Below are 26,623 nucleotides of genomic sequence, written 5' to 3'. Positions count from 1 at the left end.
TTTGCTTGTGCGCATGACTGACGACAGTCAAGGCCCTGGGGTCGAGAGTCTTGAGAAATGCGGCGTGTTTGAGTGACAACAACAACAAAAGAGACAAGACTTGCACACTTATTGATGTAGCTATACCATTTGACAGGAATACGTCCATCGAAATGGCAGAAGAGCTGTAGGTGTACAAAGATCTTGAGATAGAAATCGAGAGAATGTGGCATCCGAAAACGGAAGTTGTTCCAGTGGTTATAGGAGCCCTTGGACTAACAAAGAAAGGACTAAAGAAGTTTATCAATAAAGTCCCAGAGAACATCAACCTCCAGGACGTTCAAAAGACAGCACTCCTAGGAACAACGCACATCCAGCGCAAAGTGTTATCCATCAAGTAATGAGGAAAAAACATCCCTTGAGCGCTTTAGGGCTATGGTTTGGTCCTGGCTATTAAGGAGGAAACTGATCAAGCTTAGGAAATAATGACAATAACAACAATAATAAAATTAATTTTAGATGCTGTTGTAATTCAATTTTTTCCTTTTTTGCTAATCACAGTAAAAAATTGATTACATTTGCTGTTTCACAGCGCCTATGAAATATATAAATTTCCGTTAATTTTGATCTACATTCAAACAACTATCTAAAAACTAGACTACTCTAAAAATATCCACCTACATGTATAAGATATTTACATCATACTCCGGTAGAATAAACTCCCTTTTATACGGTGATTTTCTATCGATCATCGAAAATAACCACAGATACACGTAATAAACTTTACAAAAGTGTTGTTCTAAACACCCTTGCCAAGCATTCAAACTTATTAGAGAAAGCATGCTGATTCTTCCAACCATTCGGGATCGGCACCAAAATAAGCGACTTCTCCCGAAGGGCAGCAGTTACATGTTTACTGCGCCTGGCAATGGTAACATGCTTTCCCGCGCTTGACAATTGTTAGTTGTTGTAAACATGTTTTCCGCGCTTAACAATAGGCCATTTCCGAGTTGCTGTGAACCTTACTATGAAAGCGAGGCTAGGTGCAAAACTTTTCATATGAAAATTAGTTTTGTTTGCATATGAAACTAGTTTTCATAACAAAAACTTTGCATTTAACCTCGCTTTCATAATGAGGTTCAAAGCAACTCGGAAATGGTCAATTGTTCAGTGTTTTCCCGCGCTTGGCACCGGTCACCTGGTTGCGTCGTTAGTCACATTTGGCTAGATGTGACTTCCGAAATTGCTTTGGTCAGAAAACAAAACAAACGGCACGCATTGTTAAATAACTCATGTACAAAGTTCCAAGCATAAAATATATCTTCTTATTGATAACTTCCATAACAATTTTTTTTGCTTTGAGATATTTTTTTCATTTTCCTTCATCAGGCGATATTTCAGAAGTTTACTAAAAAAAAGTCCCCAGCACAGCTCGGTCCTCTTCCAGACCATCAATTCTACGGCCATATTCGGATCTCGATGGATCATCCTCACATTATTCCCCTCCCCCTCCCCTTTTAGTACGTCAGGTCATCTATTCACAACATTTGGCTTGCGTTTAAAACCAGTCGATATAGTCGAGCCTACAATTCATCAGTTTCAGCACGAAAACGGCTTACAACGGAGTGAATTGTCAAAATGAAAGCACACGCCGTGCCGCCATGTCTTTGAGCGCTGTTTCTAAGGAGACAGTACCAGTGCTCTCTCGTATCATCTCTTGCTGCTCGGCTTCTTCCCAGAGGGTGGCCTGGGAGATTTCGAGCTTGGAGTCGAGGGTCTCATAGGATACTGAGCCAGAACAGTCTTACGCGGTGGTTTAGTGGTGGACTTCTTCTTTCCATCTTGTTTCTTCCCTGTTGGTTGGGACGATTCTGGTTGAAGCAAGCTCTTAATGTCATCACTTTCCTTTCCCGAGCCGGCTACCACCTCCAAGCACTTCAACAGATTTGTTTGCTCCAAGTCCTTTTTAGAGAGCAGCTGCATTATATCCCGGCCATCATCGAGAGGATTTAGCCAGGTGGATTTTCGAACGTCGGCCAGATTCATCTTGGTACCTTTGGGGACGTAGATCTGAAATAAAACTTCTACTGCTTCGGCTTTGGTGAGACTGCGGCCTTTGGCGGACACTAAAGGAGAAAGATCAAGTTAGTGTTACGGTATGCTAAAATTTAAGAGCGTTTGTACTTCAGTCAACGAGATGCAATTCTGGCCTCCGATATTTGAAAAGCCAGTCTACCGTAATACTCGATAAAATAAAGTTTTAAAATGTTGGATGAAAACCAACGGAAGGACGATATACTGAATTTGACGCCAGCTCGCCGGGGCAGATAGCCTAATGCTTATAATTTTTTTGCAGGCCTTTTTTGAATTTGCGAAAACAATGCAAAATTGCCCAGTTAAATTTCCGCGGGTAACATTTTCGCCATTCTGTATTCGAGGAAATCCGTAAAAAAACTAATCAACATATTGCTACATCAACAGAAAACAAAAGCCATTAAGATGATTAGAAAACGACTTAACTCGCTGTTCGATATACCCTGACCGGCTGTTTGATTGTCTGTCTGTTCGTGGGCCTGTCCAACAGTCCGTCTGTCTGTCTGTCTGAGTGCCTGTCTGTATATCTGTGTATATCTTTTAGTCCGTCTGTCCATCTGTTTGACTGTCTGTGTATAACAACTGTTTGTGTCGATGTTTGTCTGTCTGACGGACGACATATCAGGATGGGTGAACCCTTATTCCTGTCCCTTATTGCGTGACTTACTTTTTGTTACGATCTCGATAGCATCGTCGATTTCTTTTTGTGAAGGTACGTGTCCCACAGACTCAAAGAACTTCTTAATGTCTTTATACTCTAAAACACCACTCGTTGCAAACTTGTCAAATGCCACTTCATATTCTGAAAAACGTAATATTCTTAATAAACAAGCCTGTTGTGGTCAGTTTTCGCTGCAACATTCGCAGAAAGAGCAAACGCATTGTTAAATCACTTTGTTAGGAGCAGTAAAGGGCAATATATTTTACTGGTATTGCATTTTGTTTCTTCGTTGGAGCGTCTATTTGATGCAGGGGGAGGGGTGTTAGAACAAAATGGTTTACTAGACGTTTTGAGGCTACTGCTTGTTCTACTGTGGAGAAAAATACAACCACAAATCTAGCCTTCTTCAGAGACTATCACAAACCAACCCCCCGTATATCTGTAATTTTAGAGCCACTCGCTGCTGCCATTGCATTGTACTTACTGTTTAGCCGCTCGACATATTCCATCAGCTCGTTAAACTGTAGAGCCGTAGTTGGCTCCTTGATACCGTGTCGTTTTTGTATCCGGTAGAGTAGGGCCTGGTAACCTTTGATAAATTTGTTGAAGGACAGCGTCCGTTTCAGAGCCTATAGTGAAAACATTTTAAACAAGATACAAGATCCGTTCGCGTAAGGTCGTCATCATTTATCTTTGATATAAAGCGTGGCGAGGAGATTTTTAACTAATATGGACCCTAAAACACCCACTGACTGACAACAAAAGTGCTACCTGTGTAACGGAATGGTTAAATTTATGGCATTTTCACGCAAACAGCTGCTACTGTTGCCTGTTGCTCCTCCTGGAGCACAGGCTACTAATGATGTCTCTTCAGCTTCCCAACAACAACTAAATGAGCTTTGAAGGGCACGCTTAATAACAGTTAGTCATCCAACATTGTCCAACCATATTTCTAAAATGTCCGACTAATTGAAGGGTTCAGTTTGTACAAAATGAGCGTATAATACGTTTCTGGCCAACTACCTAGAAAAACACTCCAAGCTTGCCCAGTTTTAGAATGCACAGTGATTTTGTGTGTTAAATATGCATTCATATTTGCTTTTTTCCTAAAGGCTGAATTCTGCAGGCCGGATTTGATCACATAAACTGCCACTACATTAAAACAGAGACAACTAAAATACCTTGCAGGGTTTAGAATGCTTGTAGGGGTTGTAAGCTTGGGAATAGATGGGCTGTGATGTTAAACTATTGATCCCACAGTAGATTAACATTTTGCTACATTGATACATTGGGGCCAGGTCAGACGTCCTGCTTCTCATTCGCCGCACCAAGTTATACGCGGTTGTTTTGTAGTGGTATGGCGTCTAAATAAAAAACTTTCAAATTGTGGCAGATCTTGCAGCATAGTTCAACATGGAAGCGGAAAAATATTTGGTATGGTGCCTAAAAGTAACGTCACATAAACTGTGCTCCCCTATCTAAGCAATATAGGTATGTGCGGCCCCAAAGGGTGTCGGTTTTGAGCCGTCTTGGTCCGAAATAGGGTAAAGATTTTCACCATTTTGGTCTGAAAGTCTGAAAACGAGTATGGATTCAAGATATCAGGCCTGGAAATGGGTATAAATTGTAGAGGCCAGGTCTGAAAAAGGTACCGAAAGATTGCATATTTTGGTCTGCAATAGGGTCAGGGTTTAGGGAACCGAGCCGCCGCACACCCCCACCAAAAATTCCGAAGAGTACCAACCCCCCCCCCCCCCCTGGACCGGGCCTAAGTGGCTTTCTTGTTATGTTACCTTTTCCTTTGATTTCGCCAACATTCGACGAACAAACCAGCCCCTGAAGTACCTAGAGGGTAAAGAACAAAGTTTTCTGTAAAATATGGCAAGCTGTGGGGTGAAGTTTCAAAGGACAGCAAAACAATGAAAGACGTTGGAGAGTGTGAAAGATGAAAATTTGACTGAAAATGAAGATTTGACATTCAGTTTTTTCAGTCAGTAACACAGACATACTTGGAAAACGAAGATCTGAATTCTCCCAACAGAAGTTGAACCTATGACCGTACGAGTACTGGCAGAACATCCGAACTGGTAATCGGAAGGTCATAGGGAGAACTCGGATTTTCTTTATCCGAGTATACCTGTGTCACTGACTGGAAAAAAATCATTACATATCAAGCGATGTGATGTTACCTTTGTATAGTGATGGCTGCAGCTTTCTTCTGGGCTTTGGTTGGACCTTCTGGTGTAGGATGAAACACACTAGGAAAAAAAAAAGAAAGAAAATCAAAAAGATTATTACGACAGACAGTTAGTACCCCAACGTAACAAAAGTGTAATAAGCTTATTTCCACTGCATCACAAAAGTTTATCCATCAAGTCATTACGGGCGAAGCATCGGCGGTACTCAAGGGTTTGCTACTTGAGTATGCACCAATCAGCGAATATACGAATCACCAGGGAGTCACATGACATTTTCCGCGCTTGCCACTAGTTCAATGGTGTCCCGCATTTCCCATTTGCCACATTATCCGTCGCGCTTACCATCTTTTACATGTTTTCCCGCGTTTGGAGTATGGATCTTGCGCATGTCACTTGCTGCAAGTTTTCCCGCGCTTTTCACCGGTTGCACGTTTCCCACAGTTGCCACTGGTTACATGTTTTCCTACCGGCTCGCCGTCACCCACAAATTCTCCTCGAACAAAAGGAATTCCTACCTAGCATTGCTAACATGTTTTAACTTCGATTTCTCAGCAACAAAGACAACAAATCTACTTACTCAAATATATGTTGATGAGCCTGCACTTGCTTCATTTGTTGTTCCTGCTTTTCAGCTTCCCTATTTTGCCTGCATAGAAACAAAGATGTAAATAAAATAATAACTTGATTACAGTTTCGCATCTCGTGACTGCCCTAGTAATCGACTCAGAGACTGTTACCTTGTCGAATGGGAATTTGGAAATGTTATTCCTAGGAAGTTTTGCTGATGGTGTGCGGCTCAGTCTTCCAAACCCTGGCCCACCTTTTATCAGACCTGGCCTCTAAAATTCACACTCATTTTCAGATCTGTTTTCTAGAATCCATACCCGTTTCTGTAAAACTTATACCCTATGTCAGACCAAAACGGCTCAAAAACCACACCCTTTGGAGCCGCACATGCCTAATATAGCTCATATAGGGGAGTACCCGCCCGCCTCAAACCCCCCCCCCCCCCCCGGGGGACTTGTGAACCTAGACGCGAAGTGGAAAAAAAAAAAAAAGATTCAAGCATCACCAAGACTCACATAAATATAGCGTATTGATTTTTCTGCCTTCTTGCTCCTTCTCGCTTCTTCAAGTCCTGTTTGTACTTTCGCGCCCACTCTAAGTCACGTGAACTGGGAGTATACGCTTGCAAGTTCTGTTCTATTTGCCTCTTACGAGCCAGAAATCCACGGAAATTACTGCAAATAATACATGAGGTTAACAAATTAGTACTGTCACAACCGAAGGAAGATATTACTTTAAGGACGATTTAAAGGACGATGCCCCATCTGCTTTTACGCATGCGTTCCACATCTCCTTGGATTGTCCGAGAAACTCGGACAATCCTAAGGACGGTGCATACTAAAACAAAGATATTCTTGCGCGGTTTATGATTATGCGAGAAAAAAAAAAACCTTAGCGATGTATGTATGTACCTTTGAAGAGTCACCGCCGCCTTTCGCTGCCGTTCCACATCAGCTGCTCTCTGTTGTCTCAAATACTGCCTTGCGATATAGCCTCGAAATATCCTAAAACCCAAATGGTAGAATAAACACATCTTCAAATACTACTTGAACGGAAGGTTTTGTTGACTTTATATAGATCCGCAGATAGAGCGGTTTTTAACTGAATGTCGAAAGTAATTTCGCGTTTGCTTTGGTTTTTCTTCACTTCGCTCTGTGATTGGTCAGCAAGATTCGCGGCACTTTCTCAACCAATAAGAAATAAAAACCAAACCAATCGGGTCTTGCTCGCACCTGTTTTCCCGCGCTTGGCGCCTGTTGCACGCATTGGCTTCGAGTTCTGATTGGTGTTTTCATCGGTTGTGATTGCTCAGAGCAATCACTTTGGTTTTGGTTTTACGACGCTCAATTGAAAACCACTCAGCTCTAAGCTGGAAAAAAAGACTTGAATAGGCACTTAGAACAAATATGAAAAATCTCCAAAATTTAACGAACGGGCTCACTTATTTCTAGTGAACGCATATACCTAAACGCCATAAAGTGTACCCAACTACACTAACGGTGTGCTAGGCTGCAGAACGTTATTCCAGTGCGTTCAACTTGTACAATGCAGCCAAACTATCCGAATAATCCGGAACAGAACAGGTGGGAACAGCGTTCAAGTAAAGACGGAGAATGAAAAATTTACCGTCATGTGCTCACGTTCTCCGCAAAACCTTTTATTTGGTCATTTCACGTTGTTGTTTTGCAGAGGACGGCGAACAAATGTACGAAAATTAAAACACACGCGCTGGGTCATGGTTTTGCTCGTTAAATCCTGTTGTTTTAAATGCCGTCGTTGTCGTATTTGCTTAAACTCCCTGATACGTCAAAACGAGTCAAGTCTCCTCTCACCTCTGGATATTTACCGCTGCCCAGACTTCTCGTTGCCTCATGTAATCTTCTGTCAATAAATACTACGAGGAAAAAATAAAATGAAAACAGTCCCTCATTATTCAGTACAAAATCGTACAAAATAGAAAAGAACAAAGTTGCCTGGATGGGAAGAATCACGCCAAAGCGCTGATTGAAAAATCACCTCTTCGTCCCAACAGAAGTGCTTGAAGTTTTTAACTGTAAAGTTGCAAACATTCTCGTTGCGAGTACTGGAGACACTCCGAGCTGACGAGGGTCTGGACGAACGACCGGCTGTGGGGATTGGGATCACTTTACGAGGTGAAGCTGGCGAGGACGGGCGACCTGGTGACGAGGGACGCGGCGAAGACGGGCGACCTGGTGACGACCGACGGGGCGAAGACGGGCGACCTGGTGACGACGGACGTAAGGTGTCTGGAAGAGATATTTCCGACGGAAGAGTAACCAAAAAAAAATCAACATTTTATGAGTAAAACAAAAATTTGTGCGAGGAGACACGAGAAGAGTGGAAACATTCCCACAAGTAGGTGGCGCTAATCAGCCTTTCTGTGATTCACTAATGTAGGCATTTGTACCTCGGTTGCTTTGTAAAAGCAGTTAAGCTAGGTGAGGTCCGTTACTTCTCCCCTGGTGGGGAATAGGGCCGGAAAGCTAAGTGAAGAAATTTTCAATTAAATGTTTTTAAAGTAAAACCGAGTGTCCTATGATGTAAGGCAGTTGCGCGGCTAACTTTGGAGTCTGGTTGATATGCTTGACTGAAGTATGAAGTATGACGGTTGAAAATGAACAATGTTTTTCTACAATTAACAGCAAAGTCAATTTGTTAACGCTAGGTAATACATATTATAACGGAATTCACTTTCGGATATGAAAATTGACAACAAAACTTGAACCCTTTGTTTCTATCTCAGAAGCTCCACTAATTCACAAGGCTTGTTTGCCACATGATTCTTTCAGATCACGTCAGAAAAGATGACTGAAAACAGCTCAAACCGAACAGGGAGGGAGGACACGATCTTGATTACGGATAATGGCACTTATCAGTCTTAAGACATTAGTTTCGACTGGAACTTTGTTAGTTTGTGGAAGGAACTCTAAACCATACAAGTATTTGATCAGTCACCTCTATAAACCGTCACTGAATTTGAACTTACCTTTGGCTTTGGTTACTGTGCTACCGTGACCGCTGTCCAGGCTGATCGTGGACGGGGATGACATCTCTTTCTGTTCCCAGAGTGCTTTTCGTTCCTGCTTGTGTTCATCTGGACCGAAATGATGGCCTTCCACCATCAGACTGTTGTCTTTCGGAATTCGTACGTCAGAGCGACGAGTCTTTTCATCACTGAAAAAATACGAACATGACACCTGTTAAGGCTGTCTCAAAACCAGAGCCAACTAGTAATCGCTTAGGGCCATTAATTGTGATTACGCAATAGACAAAACTAAGACAAGACGCGGGAAAATACGTAACCTGTGCCAAGCGCGGGAAAATACGCGACAGGTGTCAAGCGCGGGAAACAGGTGTATGCTTAAGACATTGAAGAGTTAGCCGGCTTACATATGCGAGAACTGTTCTTTAGTTTTTTACAAAGGTTATTAGACACAGCTAGTTAAATGTATATGTGAGAAGGACGTAAGTGGGGGGGGGGGGGGGGGGGGACGTGTAGAGAAGAGAATATCACAGACCTGGTTTCTGCTTGACTTTTTGCTGGTTCTCGGTAAAGTCCATGCTCTCCTTGTAAGTACCAGTTCACTGTTGAAGGATTCTCGCACTCTCCTGTATTGATTCAAAACCATGGCAAGATCATTGTGTCAAATTTCGCTCTGAGGAACAATTAAAAACACTCATCGCAATAATAACTTGAGTTTGAACGTGCAGGATTTCATCCAATTTATGTAAGAACTTAAGACTAGGACCTTTCGAGTCCTGTGGTACTTTCCTTTAGTAATGTTTATCATGCCGTAAAAGGTGGTTCTACCTTTTGAGTCTGTAAATAAATCCTTATAACTTATAATAAATAAATAAATAAATAAATAAATATATTGATAAAATTCAACTGAAATCTATACGGCCATAAAAAGATTTCTTCGCACTTGTTAGTCGTTGAACAAACCTTTATATGCAACCATACAAGTGAGAGCTACAGAGCATTAGTTTCTTCTGTTGTAATTTATTAGGCTCTACCATTCTAACATGTGGATTTGTGATTGACATCTTAAGTGTAATTGTCCTGGAACATTCATAGTAAAGCAGAGGCTAGTGAAGTATTCCTTTGTGACAGTTTCTCAAGCTGTGCTTTTAATTTTTGCGTCTACTAGATAAATAATATCCACAAATAAATAATTGTGGATCTTTTGAAAGAATGCTAGTTAGCAGAACTTTCATGAAGCAACGCTCCCTTTTCGGTTTATCGCTTAAACTGCACAAATGAAGAATTCTCAAATATCGAAGCGATAAACTCACCAAGCCTGGGACCCACCGGCTGGCAGAAGGACATGTATTCCAGATTGTAGCTATAATCAGCTACATTATGATCATGACCCGGACCAGAGATGAGCCTTCCGCCCTGAGGTACTGAAATGCGGTCACTAAAAAGATCCAGAAACAAACAAAACGTTAAAACTTAGTACAAAATTCGCCAACTAAAGCGCTTTTCACGGGAGGAAGAATTTTTGTATCAATTTATTTGCTTGCAATACAATAATGTTGCTGCTGTTATTGTTGTTGTTGTTGACATGGCGATATCTAACATGGCCGTCATTATCGGCGTATATGGCGCGGGGGAAACAGAACAAACTTGGGGAACTGGTCATAGAAAGTTTGTTTAAAAGAGGACCCACCTTGTCTGGGGTAGGGGGGGGGGGTATCGAAGACATCATCTATCTCATGAACATTACCGACAAAATTTTATTTTTTGAAAGTCAGCATTGCTAGACAAACAAGAAAAGTGATGTATGAATCTCATAGTAGTTTTGAATACTTCCCTAAAAGCAAATGAAATCTGCGATGAACATAGAATACAACAGCTGAACACAAGGTGGAAACAGTACAACGTCACGATCTGCTGTGTGATCCCCACCATTTTTGCCTGTGTTTCTTTTTGTTCTTTTAATCGTTTCTTCGTAATATTAGTTATGATGGAAGATAAATAAAAAATAAATAAATAAATAAATAAGCTAGCACGTCTTACATGCTCCGTCTGTCTGCGTCACCAAGATGTCTAACCACCACCAGGGAAGCTAGGGTCCGTTTGTCCAGTGACCGGCTCCCGGTTGGCATGGTAACTTGGAACGTGGGCTGGATTTGGAGTTTCTTTCCTGTACCGCGAGGAGACGTTGGGGGCCTGGGAAAAAGTACTGTATTAGATCATAGGGACCATACGAAAACGTCAAACTGTCATCTTCTGATGAAAGTCCGCCGCGCTAACCACTTCACCTTCCGGCTTCTCCAAATGAAGAAAATATGAAAAGAATCCGTCCAGCTACAATTGTTTACATGCGCAATTTACAGTTGAAGCGGAGCGCGAAAAAAAAATCGTTGTGGACTGAATAAACGGGCCATGACAAGGCAAACGAGATCGATAGCAAAAAAAAAAAGACTGAGGAAACTTACTGCTTTCTTAGTTTTTTCAGGTATGTTCTGTGGCCAAACCCGTCATCTGTCCATCTGTTAAAAAAAAACCACATCATACAGCTGTGAGTTGCTTCTTTAGCTACATGGTACTCAACAGAGGTCGGGAGGAAACTAAAAAAATTCCGGCCTTTGAAAATGATACTTCACAGCAACCTTTGGTGAGTGCAAGCTCTCACTGACTCAAAACGTAGTCGAATTAAAACCTTGCGAAAAACGAGACCTATAACCTATTTGTCAAATTAAAGACGCGCTAGGCTCCTGATACGCGCAAAAAGTAGATAGAATGAGGTGGAAATATATTACTGAGCCGGAATGTCGGTCCACTCACTGATATCTGACTGTGTCTGGTATAACTGGTCCTGACGTCTTATAGCTCTTAGCTGCAGCTTGTTCTTGTGATTTCTCCTGTGGGAAATGTACGGCGTAATCCCTGGAGTTTCTCTCAGGGGCAAGCTCCGGTTCCTTGAATTTGAGCTCCATTGATTTGTTATCAGATGTATCTGAGGCTGGCCTGACAAAATTAAAGGAGAAAGTTCGTTCGATGAGGGGATGTGACACACGATAACTCCTGATTACTACGCCTTTTTACGAATTGAGAACCCCGTCCACACTTCAAACTAAATATCAAACGATAGCGAGTCTTTTTAACTGTATTAAATTACGCTATTTTCTTGAATAAAATATACGCTGAATTGCTTCGTGGAGGAGGCATTATTTTTTAATTGAACCAAAATAAATAAATCAATAAATAAAAACTGAAGGCAGAATTTGCTTGCTATTGTTATAGCCAGGAATACAAGAGGCGTTTATCGACGCGAGTTCATACTTGGTGTCATACCCTTCTGTATATGTACAGCTTCGCCGCTCGAGATAACCCTCTGGTACGCAGGACATGAGCCAAGAGATCGGTCGTTACAAGTCGATTGTATGTAATTTTGTATTCCTGAAGTGCATGCGTATCGTGAGAGAATAGACGCCGGGAAATGTTGCTGTTCTCGCAGGATAGTGAACAAGTGCTTCTTACTTTGTTTTCTTAACCCTTAACCTCTACACTATAAACTAATTACTGTGAATACCTGATACCATATTTGGTAATTGGACTAATCTAAGTTAATTACTGAAAATACTAGCCACCTCGAACCCAGAATAAACTTACAAGGATTGTAATAAATCTTATGCGGTAAATACCCTCTTTGTACTGGAATACCAGTGAATGGAGAGCGAGGGAAGGGTGAATACTATACTGTGAGCAAGGTCTCTGGGTGAAGGCCCCCGGGGGGGGAGGGAAAGGGAAAAGAAGGGGTACAGATGCTCTTCTTTCTCCAAAGTGCAGGTAAAGGAAATGAAAGCCACGCTGGCCTCTTTACACCTCTTCACAACCTGACATGAATAACAACAAAACTACACGGATCAAGTGAAAGCTTCATTTAAGAGCATACCAAACGTGCTATTTACGGCCGCCAGAAGTGACTACGAAGGGCTGCCTAGAATCGACTACAAATATTCAAGCTAACCTACTTTGAGAACGCAAAGACCAAAAAAACTACACCTTTAGACTGTGACTAAAACATAAAATTTAACAGTTCAGACATCGTGAAAGATAAAACATAGAGGGCTCGCTACTTACTAATAAGCTTTGTTGTTGAGAAATAAATTATATCACAATACAAACAGCAACCAAATATTAACAAATAGCGCAAACCCAGCTTCTATAAAGCACGTTACCTCTCGTCAAAAAGATATCTTCCAAAGTTCGAGTGCGCGGCGATATTCGGTAAGAAAAATCCTTCTTTAGAAACAGCGGATCGTGTCCATGACTGCCGAGAGATGCTGTAATAACACAGGTTTTGCGATGTTATAAAATCACAGAAAGTCACACAATAGGCAAACAGTGCGAACTGTTTAAAAAATGCGAGCGTACCTGGACGATGTTTCGCGAATATCGTCGCTCAGACAAGGACACGAGGAAGGCCGGTTAGAGAAACGTGAGTACGAATCAAGACAGGGGAACGCCTGACGAGAAAAGCCGGTTGGTGAAGCTGGTATGTTTTTCATGGCTTAGGTAGAGGCTTGTTAATTTCGAACTTGCGAAGGCGCTAATAACAAACGCTTTATGATGTAAAATGAATTTGAACACTTCACAGAGTAAACAAAGCGTCACCCGTCACATTCCATATCATTCTCGCGAAAGTCGTGCTCGTAAACTATACAGTTATTACTCATTTTTGAATAACTCCTTCTTACATGTAAACATTGAAATAACCTTCGTAGGAACTCTGTTGTTATACATAAAACGGTTCAATGGTTTTTAGTTTTCTTGAGATAGGACGAGGAAAACTTGACTGAATTCATCCACCGAGGCAATAAGTACATACAACCATAGAACTGTAAGCAGAAGACTTGTTCTTTTGTCAAAACTCGCGCCCTGATTGGCTGATTACCGTTGTTATTTACTGATTCATAGCACAGTCACGGTTTGTTTAACCCTGAAAAGTTGATTGAGCCATAATCACTTGTTCTTCTGTTTGAATGACAGTGCAAGTTGTTTCATGATATAGAAAAAAAAAACTGTTCAAGGAATTGAATTTATTAAGTATTTAAAACGTACAAGAACGCTTTATAAATCACTTGTGAGACCAATCTTGGAATACGCATGCCCAGTATAGTCACCTCACTTGGTAAAAGATATTGTTGCCATAGAGAAAGTACAGCGAAGAGTATCGAGAATTGCCCTCGGTTAAAAACGGCAGGATATGCTCTACGAAGAACGATGTGCGCTACTAAACTGGAATACTCTTGAACATCGAAGAGAGTATCAGTCTTTGGTAGAATGCTACAAGACAGTATTTGGACTAAATGGCCTGAATTTTAACGACTATTTCGAGTACTGTAAGAGTAAAATTACGTGAGCTAATCATCGACATACAATCCAGTTGAAATCAGCAAGAGTGAATTGTTTTTTTTAAAGAACTCTTTAATTACTGAAATAGTTCACGTTGACCTTTAACCGGTAATAACGCATCGGAAAACATGCAAGATGAGCAAGTCAAGTAAGGACGGAGAAATTTTATTTCGGAGAGTGATATGCAACAGATATGAAGGACGCGGAAGTCCTAAACAATTTGCGCACAACTTTTATAAGGAACATTTTGATGCCGTATAAATTTAGTTTTGAAATATGAAGGCAGTGAATTTAGTGTTGTTGAAGGTAGTCTTTTCACTTCATGTTCCTTTGTTACTGAAAAAGTCTGTACAGCCTTTTCACCTTCATCTTTTTGGACAACAAATAGGCAGCAACGACACTTTTCAAAACCGACAATTTTTGGCGCACAAATCTTTCCTGAGCCTTTTCACGGTAGTGGTAGATATGTATGACAAAAATGGTCTGAAAGTGTGCGTAAAATAAGACAGGAAAAATCTGCAGCACCTTTGTCAAATGCTAGTTTGTTTTAAACTAAACTACCGGCGCAACACTGCAACTAGTGGTTGAAATCTGTTTTTGCGACCGCGTTACATTGTATTGAGATGATAGCGTTTTGAGGATGACTAACATATCACAAACAATAACAATTAATCAAAGAAGCTCCAAACAGACAAATCAACACATCATGAATCACAGCACGGGAAAAATCACGTGATCAAAAACATGATTGGTTTTAGGCTGCACAAAGGCTGCACCTGATTGGTTAAAATGAACCAGAAAAACTCGTGGGGCCCCCAAAATAATAAATTTGACGGGGAGTGGGAGGGGCAGGGAAAGGGAAAGGGCTTCCCATGAGATTTTAGGGTACAACACTCGAGGACACGGACCTGGCGGAATGATTGTCCTCAGATGGAATGCCATGTTCACTGAAAGACACAGAGGGATTTTTAGGAACATTATCCACTTCAGAATTCTTCTGCGAAGAGTCTGCTGTAGAACCTGTTTCCTCCTCACTGACAGGGGTGGAGACAGAAGATTTTGACGATGTGCCAAGCGGAACTCTAATTGTCGGGTGTCTTTGTCCTGATGAAACCTTTTGGCCAATCATCTGAGGAAAAAAAAAAGAAATTTGATACAATTATTAAATGTACGACTGCAGGTTGCTTCGTTTTACTTGCGTGACACAAGAGTCACGACTATCACACCTGGACAAGTCACGCAATCAAGGAGAGTCCAAAATTAACTCACCCTCTCCCGGTCGTATTCCATTTGTGCACCAATCGGCGCTACAAGTCCAAGGACCGCGTCAACTTTGATAACCTCCTGCGGACTAGAGACCAAAACAGACAATCACTAGATGGCAATATGGCGTTTCTTTGTCAGAAAAGAGTCTTACTGGGCAAGCTTGCTCAGTCCACAGGAATAACAGCATGGATTCTGCTTCTTCCAATTAAACCAAAAACTTCCCAAAAGAACAAAATTCCTTCTATTCTGAGCAAAAGCCCTCTCTTTTAAATCTTCGGGAATCTTCAGAGTCTTCTGGAGTCTTCGGAAACGTTCGTAAGAACTTCGAACAATCTTCGTGCAATTTTCGACAATAGTCGGAAATCTTCTGAAATCAGAGTATCCAGACTTACTTATTGTAGGGTACTGTGGCGTGCCTGACGTGTCTTGCAGGGCTTGTGTTTGACCGCTGAAGGCTGCCTTCTGTCTGGCTTCTACTGTGGCCGTTTGCTGTAAAGAAATTTAACATTTTTTTAATTTTTTAATAATGCTATAATTAATGAACCTTGGCATACGAAATACGGTAAGTTTCCATAATGAAAAAATCTCAAAAAATTTCGAACGAATAAACAACTGGCTCGAGCTATCTGCTTGAGCCATAAACGACGACGTATGTCTATCAGTACATGAATTGTGCTGGGAAAACCGCTCAGAATAGACTGCACTAAATATGCATGTTCGAGAGAATAACTTTCGGACGAAACATGCAGTTTTGTTACAATTATTTTTATTTAATGTCATATCCTGGATTTCTCATTCGTGAACAATTTCCACGTGAAATTATTTCAGTTTAATTTGCAAGAAAATGTCTGCTATTCTCTTGTACAACAAAGAAGAACATTACTGCCTCACGTCCAACAATGAGTCATTCTTTAGTGGCGAGAGAAATTTTTTGTCGGCTATTTCAGTTGCTACGGCAAGCCATTAAAGAGATGAAAACAAAAATATAACCAAGTCCACAATGTAAAAGCTTAACTCTAATTCATACCATAGTTCAATTTTGACCATAGTGACATGTTCGAGGAAATACCATACAACAGACTTGATTATACGTAGAAGTGAAATAACCTGGTCGTTCCCTGTAGCACTTGGATAATTGTCAAGTGTTCCGAGGTACAAATGCCCACCCTAAGAATAAAGTGCAATGACAACTGCTCGCGCAATATTTATTTCTCGAGTTTTGACTGAGTGTATCCTGTTTGGTTATTCAAGGCTTTATTTTACTTTACGACTTTATTTCAGATTAAATCAAAACAAAAAAGAGAAATCTAATTAAGCACTGATAATCATGACAATAATCCCTGAACTCCACTCCAAATCGAAAAAAAAATAGCCTTTTCCAAAGCCGCCACACTCGTCTCCAATTTTCTTTTCTTTCCTTTCTTAAGGAGAGGAAAATCTTCTTCAAACAAGCAGCTGTACGTTACGAAAATGTAGCTTAAGAGCTTCCATTTGAATTGTACCAGTTAAGAATTTCATCCACAGAGCTTGAGGTTAAACCATGTTGCTTAAAGCAATGAAACAAGGTTGTTCACGAGAGTGTATAAAAGATTTTCTATTAAATCTGGGTTAAAGTGTATTGGCGGGGGCAGTCAGTCGAATTAACGCTTATATAACGGTAACGTCTTAGTAGTAGTTTTTATGCTATACAATGAAACGCGATACTACAACAGCTGGAAAAGAGAAAGTTAACCTAGATGATCATTTTCTGCGCATTACACCTTGGCTTGAAAAGTCAAGCGCTGTCTACAAGGTATTGCTTACCTCAAAAAGCCACGGAACAATCCAACAAGAATGTGTGGGTCAAATGTAGGGAAAAATAGTGTGCTAATTGACTTAAACATGCAGTGCAACAAAATAAGCTGGGAACGAGAGAACCACTGTGATTGGTCAAATATAGAATTAATGCCATCTTGAAAGTGCAATTCTAAAATAGTATTTTATTAATTTCCTTTTTAATTGGTTGTATTAAAGTCTCTCCGAAATTTCAAGGAAAACTCGGAGTTTGTACTCCGACGCAAGGATGACTGATAACGAAACCTTAGATGCAAAGTTAACACCAGCCGCACCTCGCACACCGGCTACTGAATGGTTTTGATTCTCTGGCTCGGATCTCGAACAAAAATCAACTGTATTACGGTGTAACGGTCAGCACGTTTATCCCGCTTCACTTGAAACTGGGAAGGTACTGAAATTAAACATGGAGATTCGTCTTCTCCGAGCTGACGAAGCTCAAAGCCATAAAACAGACAATCAATTCTTCAATTTCACAGAGCTCTCATTTTTATACAATATATGTTTCATATATTCATATTCATTTAGACTTCTCATTTAATACATGTTTCGCGCGGCTTTTGATTTCGTTATTACAGCGCGCTGCCAAAGGTTTTTGAACATGCAGTAAACCGACGAGGAAATTAAGCACACAAAGGAAATGTAAAAGATTGTTTACCATATACCCTGAGGTAATTTCCGCAAGTTTTTCATTTCCTTAACAATCGAATAGAACTCTTGTGTCTGAAAGAGAACCTCGAGACGTTATTGCCATGGACTGAAACCCAAACAAATAACGTGATTTGCGTTTTGTTATTTTTTGCTCGTATCAAAAACAAAACTTTGATTAGTCGGTGGCTTTGTAATTTTCTTGGTTTAATACTTGGCTTATCGAATATTGCGACAAAATGTTTCAAGCGAAAATTTAGCCGTTCAATTTTGTACGACTTCCGTGAATTCTAAACGCTATACGAACAAATCTCTGCTTTCAGATAACAACTATTGCCTCACCGACTGTATCGCTTATGTGTTAACGGCTTGATTTGCACCTAGCGGTAACCTCGTTCCCTGGGGTTAAAAAACCTCGGAACGAGATTGGCCGTGCACAATATCTCTCAAATTCAGGTAAGATAAATCTCCAAATTCCGGTTGACTAAAATTGAACACAAATAAAGATGATCCGATGACTGTTGACGCCGAAGCTTGTGACGTAATGACTGACGTGACTGTGGGCTCAAATTTTGGGGGCGCACGGGAGCAGTGAAAATAAGTCCCCTGAAAGAGTGCCCACGAGTTTTGGACCTAAAGCGCACAATTCCGTGGTTGTTCAAAGGTTAATCTAACGGAAAAAAATGTACTTCAAGTAATACATTTTATCCGGCGGATAGCGACTTATTTGCTGGATAAAGTTATCCGCTCGTTAAACAACTGGGGCCAGATTGGCAGCGGGGTGCAGGAAAAAAAATTCTGAATCCACTAGATGATAATGATCTAGGCAAGATGCCCGTTGAACTTGAAAAATTTTAAACTTTGACGCATGCCCCTTATTTTTGCGAGGGTTTTATTCAATTCGTTAATTATTTTTTTTTTTGCATCATTTGAGTTTTGCTAGTATTGTGCTCGCAAAAATTAATCGAGAGAGCGGAAACGCAAAAGCCATTTCTTACTTATTTAAAAAACATCTAGGAAAACAGAAAACAGCATTTTAAGGATTCGCTAAAATTTTCCCCGTTGGATGACTCGTGAAACAGAACGCATTGAGACATTCCCAGTTGATCCCTTTTTTCGTAAAAGTAAAGGTCCTAACAGCACTTGTCATCATAGGCCATGGAAACTAAAAAGACTTACCAGTGCTTGATCCAGAGTACATTATCGAATAAGTTGGTATAATCTCAGGCGCGGAGAGATCATAAGTGCCGACAGGAGCCGCTTGCACAGTTTTCCTACTGTCCTGAGTATGTTGCACAGGTTTCCTACTCTCCTGTTCACCCTTCTTTAATGTCACATCTCCGTTTACAATTTCTAAATCTACTTTCTTCTCCTGCGATGAACCCATATCTCGGATGTAATTATCATAATCATGAAGCAACTTTTTCTGTAACAGTTCGTGTTGCTCTTCCAAAAGTTCTTCCTCCTTTTTCTGATTGTTTAGTATCTGTTCCAGTTCTGATGAGGTAACATCTTTAGGTATAACATGTGGTGCTGGTCTCTTTGCTGAGCCTGTTCCATTTAACGCAGAACTGTTTTCTTCCTCCTTTTTGCCTTCATCATGTTCGTCGTTCATGTCAGCCTCCTCGATCGTTTCATGATGAATGACTTTGTCCTTAGCGATTCTTGAAGATAACTTCACCGATGGGTCTTTTACAATGTCAGGAGTAAAGTGCGCTGATAACGGTGACTTGGTTCTACTGCACAAAACAGAGAGATAAAACAGTTGAGGATTGCAGTAGACTGAAAGGCAAACTTGTCGTCTTCTCATTCGTCAAGTTTTGGTAGGGAAACTACAGCCAAATTTCTATCAAACTGCCAACCCCTTTACAAAATACTGACTACACACAAAACCTCTATAATTCTGAGCTGCAGCTGAGAAAAATTATCTGTTGCCCCTAGGGGTGCTAAATTGTTACTTTTCGTAGCCGGTTAAACAGACAGCAGAAGTAGACTTGGCTTTTCTATATTTTTAAAAAAGAACTGACGAAGGAAAGAGTCTGAAAGATAGCTAAAAATGATGAGTGTGCATTTATTTATACATATTGGCACTTAACTGCGTAGTTATTGCAATCACAAAGTACTGATGTCATTTCAAAAATCTACTGAACAAGCACTTCATTATGAACAGAGCAGTAATCGTTTTGTTAAACAGTGATTGAGAATCGATTCTTTCGACAGTATACCTAAAGTGCAGAGAAAACGTTGAAGGAACAGAGTAAACGCAAAGTTAATAGAAAAAGCTGCAGAAAATGGACACCAGATGAGTGATATGCATCCTAAAACATCAATGTCTATTGGCTATTGATCGGACAAAGGGCGGTGCATACATCACAAATAAATAAGGGTGTTAGTTTCTAAAGAAACTGTGGTGCTGCGTCGGTGGGGAGTAGAAACAAATGGTTGGGTTTATCAATAGAGTTGATAAGGTAATTTGCCACTGTAAAGAGATTTAAGTGCTGACGTTTCGAGCGTTAGCCCTTCGTCAGAGAGGATTTGCTTTGATGTTGGGTTAACCCTCGAATGTCAGCACTCAAATCTCTTTACGGCGGCCAAATTACCTTATCAACAAACCAAACATTTGTTGCATATATCACATGCTAACCTTGTGGGGACAGGGGAGTCCCTTGGCGATGACAGGGGCGATATAACTGGAGATGAATACGGAGCAGGACTGCTGTTAGCTGGCCGCAGAATGAATGACTTCAGCTGTTCAGGATTCACTCTTCCCTGCAAAGATAACAAGAGAAAATATGGATACAGTAAAGACATGTTTCAATTCAGAATTGGGCAAGATTTCCATAACGAAGATACGATGTATGATACAAAATGGGAACAAATGTCTGACAAACCTTAGTATTCCTGATCACAGGTGGAGCTGTACCAGGTCTGAAGAGGTACCCACTTGACCCAGGGTCATGATCCATTAAGGCTCCATCACTGGGGTGGGGACCATAGGCACTGATATGAAGGCTCCTGGTCAGGAAATCCTACAAGAAAAAGATATCATTCCGTTCAACATACACATACACCAAATGTGATGTTAAGCCTGGCGATTAAATGATAGATGTGTTTTTCAGTTAACGAACGAGGGATACTCAGAAAAAGAAAATCCGAGTTCTCCCAACAAAATTTGGTTGAACCTATTATCTTCTGATTACCAGTTTGGATGCTCTAGGCCATTAAACTAGGTCTTAGGTTCAACTCCTGTTGGGGAACTCAGATTTTCTGTTTCCAAGTGTGACTGTGTCACTGATTGAAAAATACATCTTTCATATACAGCCTGTTACATAACTTTCCTTCAATAAAATTGTCCATTTGGAAATTTGTCAGCCAATGTCTTATCAATCGACAGCCTACTATTCTGAGTTCTGCATCAAAAATTTCTTAAAATAGAAAATATACCTTGTTATTTAAGTCTAAGACTGCTTCTGAAACAATAATTCTCTCTAGTCTCTCTAGAACATGAGTCAAGCTTAGAATCAAGTATTTACAGTGATTCTAGCAGTTAAATGTGCATTACAACTGTGTCGACTGTATAACTGGACAAGCTATTCAGCACTAGTTTTCTGTGGTGAGGTAATATTTTTTACTTTTCCCCAATGCCACTTTTACAAACAAACATTATTTCCAATATGGCACATTCAAAACAAAGGACGTTAACCTAACCTTCCTCCAAAGATCCCTTTGAGTTTTCAATGACTTAGAAGCTGAAGATGGCCTTTTGGGTCCATTTTGCTGTTGGGCCTCATTCCAGGTCACATAGCGTACCCCTCTGCGGCCCTCAATTGATGGTGCTGTCTTGGGCCGTAGGTGAAGCTTAGGAACTTTTGTGAGTTCTTTCAATTCCTCCTCTTCTTCATCTTCATCAAAGCTGTCATAGCCATCAGAGTCCCTTTCATTCTTCTCAGGGCTTGGAATCGGAACTTTCTGGTAGTTAAGCACCAAATAAAAATCACCTACACTGCACTACTCGACCTATGTATTCATATTTTAGTGTGCTCAGCCTCTTCAATAACATACAAACTCAGGGGCAGAACCAGGAGCATAACAAATACAAAAAATGACAAATAAATGTGTGACTCTTAGATTTCATACTGAAATCTGAATTTTGGAATCAATGGTTTTTGAGAAGAACTTGAAGGAGCACCACACTCAACCCACATGATGCCTAAAGTCCAGGAGAGGGCCCTCACTACTCTGCCATCTCTGTAGCCCCTTAAAGGAAAAAGGTTAAGAGGGTTGTCCCTTCCTGGTGAGAGATTGCCGAAGGACTGCAGAAAATGCTTTGTTATGCACTATTCATATTTGTTGGAGACTGCTTACCGGGGGAGAGGTAATCAGCTTCTTGTTAGCCTTGTACCACTTGTAAATCTTCATCAAATCCTCATGCTGCTTGTCAAAGTACTTTGATCTATAAGTTGAAGAATACAAGTGGGTTAAAGGAATCCTACTTGGCTGGCACCTAGTCAAGTGGTCTCTATTACTGCATCCCCCTGGATTAGAAACTAATCTGTTTTTAACATATTTTAGACCTAAAGCCCCATCAAAATACATTGTTTCCTTTTTCTTTGCCAAAATAGCAAAATCCATTAATTTTGCTGTATGAAACCAAAGCAGTGTTATATACCATATTTTATACCGTATCCTATAGCTGAATAACTTCTATAAGGGAGTACCCCTGGTGCTGTCCTTGGAGAAGGTAGTTTTTTCTCTTGTTCTTTACAAGTATTGCCCTTGATACTGCCTGAGGGGGAGGGGGTGATTCTTTGAATGGCTCTGACAGTTAAGACATGCATTGTACCAGCATTTTAGTAAGAACCCAGGGAGAGGGGGGTCCCTATATAAGCTGTATAGGTGTATGCAGCAGCAAAGGATATGGTTTTTGAGCCATTTTGGTCTGAAATAGGATATAGATTTCAACAATTTTGTCTGATAGTCTGAAAACAGGTATGGATTTAACAGTAATGGGTATGGATTCAGAGGGCAGTTCTGAAAAAGGGCGTTGGAAAATTACATATTTTGGTCTGAAACAGGGCCATGATTTGGAGAACTAAGCCACACAGCCCCATCAAATATTTTGAGGACACCCCTCCCCCCCCCCCCCGCCTCCCCCAACCCAGAATAGGAATAACCAAACCTTCAACAATTTATGACTGTTAAGTTAATAAGCATTACTGAAATGACAAACTTACGTTGCAACTTCAGACAGCATCTTCAGCAGTGTTCCATAGAATGGCTTGTCATATGGGTCTCCTTCATCATATAAATATGGTCTATAAAGCCAAATTTTGAAATACATTAGCCACCTTTTATCAACATGAGAGAGCACTCCTTTTCATTCCAAAGAGTGCTCTCAAGTGTGAACTTGAAACATCCTAAAGTTTGCTGAGAAGGCGGTGTGGCCCAGTGGTATTAGGGTGCTGGACTTGAAATCTGAAGGTCCCAGGTTCAAGTCCCGCCTCGGCCACACTTGCAAATAGCCAGCTGGTTTGCCTCCTGCCAGTTGGGTTGGGATTTTTAACATGTTATGTTAGATTTGATTATTATTTGTTTCCCGTTATTTCTGAGTGGAATGCCTGTAAACTAGCTTTGGGTAACTAAGTGCATTTCCACTGTTAAGAAATATATGTCTTTTTTTTCTGCAAAACACCGAAACTGACCAATTTCAATACAGCACTATATATTGACAAATACTTCTCAATAGCTTTATATTAAAAGTTGTAAAGTCAGAATCAGGATACAGATCACGTTATGCTGCCAGGGTTAATGTTATTATAAAATTGCAATGATTTTGCAAGTCTAACTATGTACCTCATGTCCAGATCTTTGGCTTCTCTCTTTCCAGTCAGAATTGCAATTTTGACATCCTTGTAGTACCTTTCAAGAGCAGTGGTCATCACACGAAACTCGGAGTAGTTCATGAGCTAAAATATTATTACAAAGAATTGTCAGGCTACAATTAGGTAGGAGAAAAAACCACGAGTAGAACTGTTTCTCATTTCCAATCCCTTATGTGGGGGGAGGGAGAGTATAGATATTTTCTGCACCTAAAAAGTTTACTCTTAACAGCTTGAAATTTCAATAACTTGGACAGTTTTGTGCTCTTTCCACTGAGAGTTTGCACAAGTCACTGTACCATGACGTAACTGTATTTTGTATCTACACAAAACTAATGATGACTCTCCCAACTGGGTCTGCATACCCAGATTGGTAGACGATGGCAATTTATTATAACAACTCAATTAACCCAAACAGTAACAAGATATCAAAATATTAATGATACAGGTCTTTTTGTCACAGTGGAATGAGAATCTGTATCCATTACACTCTCATACCAAGTAAAAAGTTTGTTATCAATGATACCGCTCATAAGTAGTGAGAAATAGTTTGGTACACCTGATTACATAACAGTTCTGACATTAACTCAACTTGACAACCAAATACCTGCAGGCACCAGACTGTTGAATTGCATGTATGATTCAAATGCTTTACACGGTATAGTGGACTAGTTTTAGGTATCTAATAGCTGTAATTTACGGTATTGAAATTAAAATCATAGATCTGTAATAACTCGCCAAAACCATTGTTTTCAAGAAGAATAGTTAAAACATGTATTGAAATTGTGTACAATATGTACAATAGAAGACGACTTCAAAAGAATCTAAAAATCAGATCTAATCTTAAAAAGTTTGAAAAGTTTTCAAAAGAACAATATGAAAGTTGATTGCTGCTTCAATTCCGTAATTATGCTTCTACAAGCAAGTTATCACAAAGGTTATTGATAATTAAAAACTCCGCAGATGGTTTAAGTTAGATGCCTGATAAATAAGTGATGAGGCCTAATTACACAGTGTGCTAATGTGTGAATTACATGTAAGCGACAGATCATTTGACTGAAATTTGACTTGTCATGTCATTTAATAGATTATTAAACTGACATCACATTTGCCGTAAATCAAGTTGACGTTCAAAGTAACCTCTAACCGCGACTTTGATTTAACAGCGTCAACATTTAATGAACTGATTTAATATTGAACAGTGGTGTCAATACAGTAATATTGCCACCACAAACCAAACTACTTGAGAAATTGCAACTGAACCACATGCACACGTAAGATCACGACTGTACTGATAACCAAAAGTATGGCGGATTGAAACCTGTTCAGTGCTTTAAGAAGTATAGAAACTTTAAGTGACATGCAACGAAGTCGTAGCTACAGATATTAGGGATATACCGGTAGGCTAATATCTTCAAGACAGCTAAAAGCACGCTATATATGTGTCAGCACAGCACCAAGAGTTCAGGTAAACTTGTAACTTCATCAAATACCTTCGATCTCCGCAAAGTTCTTAAATCTCTCTCCATCTTTTCTTTTTCAAGCTCTTCAGCTCACTAATCAGCAAATTATTCACTCGAGGTTAGCCATTTCAGATCGAACAAACTTCATGTAAACTCCTTCCAAACCAGGATGTTCCTTTTCAACGAGCTGTTGCGTTGCTAAGCTAGTCTGTTTTACATAAGAGCGAGTTGATTGAGCGAATTCCGTGCCCAATATCTTCACAGGGGTGCGTGTGTACCGTGTTTATATGTCATCAAGCCAACCAAGCAACACAAATTAATGTAAAGAGGGAAATATATGCTCTGTTTGTTTGCTCGACTAAACCTCTATGCCATGTTCGTCACGCATTCCTGTGCACTTTGTTGTTTGTTGTTCATTTGAGAGGTTTGAGACCGCAGTATCACGAGTAGTGGGCAGCAGTCGTAAAATTATGCTTGATGGGTAGGGTGGGAGGGACGACTTTTGTCATTTAGTGCTGATGGTGGCTCTGGATCGACTCTGAAAGAGAAGAACAAAAACAAAAACCTGCTACTTTCGAAGATTTTAGAACTACGAGGAAACTAGAGAAAGATAACTCGCAAACAAATGCACATATTTCCTTCCTGTTACTTGACACGTCGTAGAATTTTTGACGTATAGCATGGAAAGTCAGGTGGCTTGGGCTTCCTCGCCATTAGTCTTTAAATATTTAGTTTTTTACATTGGTAGAACTTGTGGCAAAATAAATAAACCAAACCGTGCCAAACCGTGTTGCGCAAAAGCACATTGTTCATACGTGTTTAGGGTAACCCCAAACTCGGGCAACCCATTGAACTTTTGGAAATTGGTTTGTTCAAACAATATTAGAAAAATATTGGAGTTGGAAAAGAAGAAACGGCTTGGGATGATATCAAAACTACACTTTACATATAATATTAAAAATATTCCACGAACATAGTACAGAAAATAAATGCCACATTTTGTTTCTGGTCAGTGTTCACATTAGCAGTAGCCCAAGGTATATCGATTATTTCAATAAACGCCTGATCACTGCGTGGAATAACAGATATAAGGTGGTGTAATGAGTCTTTATTAAAAACTGGATCATTGTATAATGCAATCCGAGCGATTTGATTGGCTTAGCGGCCATGGTATATAAGGCATTATACCATGCCCGAGAAACAGAGACCATTAATTATTGTTCTTGCAAAGCGAAATTGGCAAAATCTAGCAATATTTCTCGATTGTTTTTAATAAAACAATTATTCCACTCACGCTTGTTGGATATGAGATGATCATAGCCAACTCGGCGCTACGCGCCTCGTTGGCTATCTATCATCTCATATCCAACAAGCGTGAGTGGAATAATTGTTAAGTAAACATCACGTACACTGAGGCATATACTGACGTATAAGGATGTAAGGCGAATTAATGGTAGATAGATAGAAGGACACCGGTCTATAAGGACTGTATAATGACCAGTAACAGGAGCCCATTGCCAGTAATACGTTTGATTCCTTATATAATATTAAACGGAATCCTGGTAAAAAGAATATAAGATCCGTATTTTTTCTTGGCATAAGCTCACGTATACTGTAACAATTATTCTACGAACCTATAATCATCT

The 26,623-nt window shown here is 40.2% G+C and overlaps 1 protein-coding gene across 4 annotated transcripts; it reads right to left on the bottom strand.

Moving 5' to 3' along the window:
* Positions 1 to 488: 488 nt before the first annotated feature.
* LOC146472087 (uncharacterized) lies at positions 489 to 25,560 on the bottom strand. 4 transcript variants are annotated; one of them, XM_085120650.1, is made up of 28 exons: positions 25,008 to 25,560; positions 23,489 to 23,601; positions 22,870 to 22,950; positions 22,001 to 22,088; positions 21,344 to 21,604; positions 20,527 to 20,664; positions 20,280 to 20,404; positions 18,815 to 19,374; positions 15,547 to 15,643; positions 15,158 to 15,239; positions 14,797 to 15,017; positions 11,315 to 11,497; positions 10,966 to 11,019; positions 10,544 to 10,696; positions 9,817 to 9,941; positions 9,039 to 9,129; positions 8,507 to 8,694; positions 7,743 to 7,766; positions 7,516 to 7,709; positions 7,332 to 7,393; positions 6,411 to 6,503; positions 6,015 to 6,173; positions 5,510 to 5,578; positions 4,924 to 4,992; positions 4,528 to 4,579; positions 3,219 to 3,363; positions 2,741 to 2,875; positions 489 to 2,105 (listed from the first exon to the last, which is right to left on the bottom strand). In XM_085120650.1, exons 1-28 carry the CDS (start codon positions 25,041 to 25,043, stop codon positions 1,690 to 1,692), a joined length of 4,014 nt encoding a protein of 1,337 aa, XP_084976776.1. In that variant the 5' UTR covers positions 25,044 to 25,560; the 3' UTR covers positions 489 to 1,689. The 4 variants fall into 4 exon arrangements, with proteins under 4 accessions (XP_084976776.1, XP_084976774.1, XP_084976775.1 ...); XM_085120648.1 differs by having other exon boundaries at positions 7,516 to 7,766; positions 25,008 to 25,072; positions 25,188 to 25,553; XM_085120649.1 differs by having other exon boundaries at positions 7,516 to 7,766; positions 18,815 to 19,371; positions 25,008 to 25,554.
* Positions 25,561 to 26,623: the final 1,063 nt, after the last annotated feature.

This window comes from Pavona decussata, unplaced genomic scaffold, assembly GCF_977016875.1.
Source record: "Pavona decussata unplaced genomic scaffold, jaPavDecu1.1 SCAFFOLD_102, whole genome shotgun sequence".
In the NCBI taxonomy this organism is placed as follows: domain Eukaryota; kingdom Metazoa; phylum Cnidaria; class Anthozoa; order Scleractinia; family Agariciidae; genus Pavona; species Pavona decussata.
This window is presented reverse-complemented; position numbering and strand designations above follow the sequence as displayed.

What these genes read in the sequence shown, in the direction of transcription:
- LOC146472087 (XM_085120648.1), bottom strand. Translation starts at nt 25,043, where the DNA reads ATGGAGAGAGATTTAAGAACTTTGCGGAGATCGAAG. An exon ending in CTGTGATCAGGAATACTAAG is followed by an intron (nt 20,405 to 20,526) that starts GTTTGTCAGACA and finishes TTATCTTTGCAG; the next exon opens with GGAAGAGTGAATCCTGAACA. An exon ending in CCAGACACAGTCAGATATCA is followed by an intron (nt 11,020 to 11,314) that starts GTGAGTGGACCG and finishes TTTTTTTAACAG; the next exon opens with ATGGACAGATGACGGGTTTG.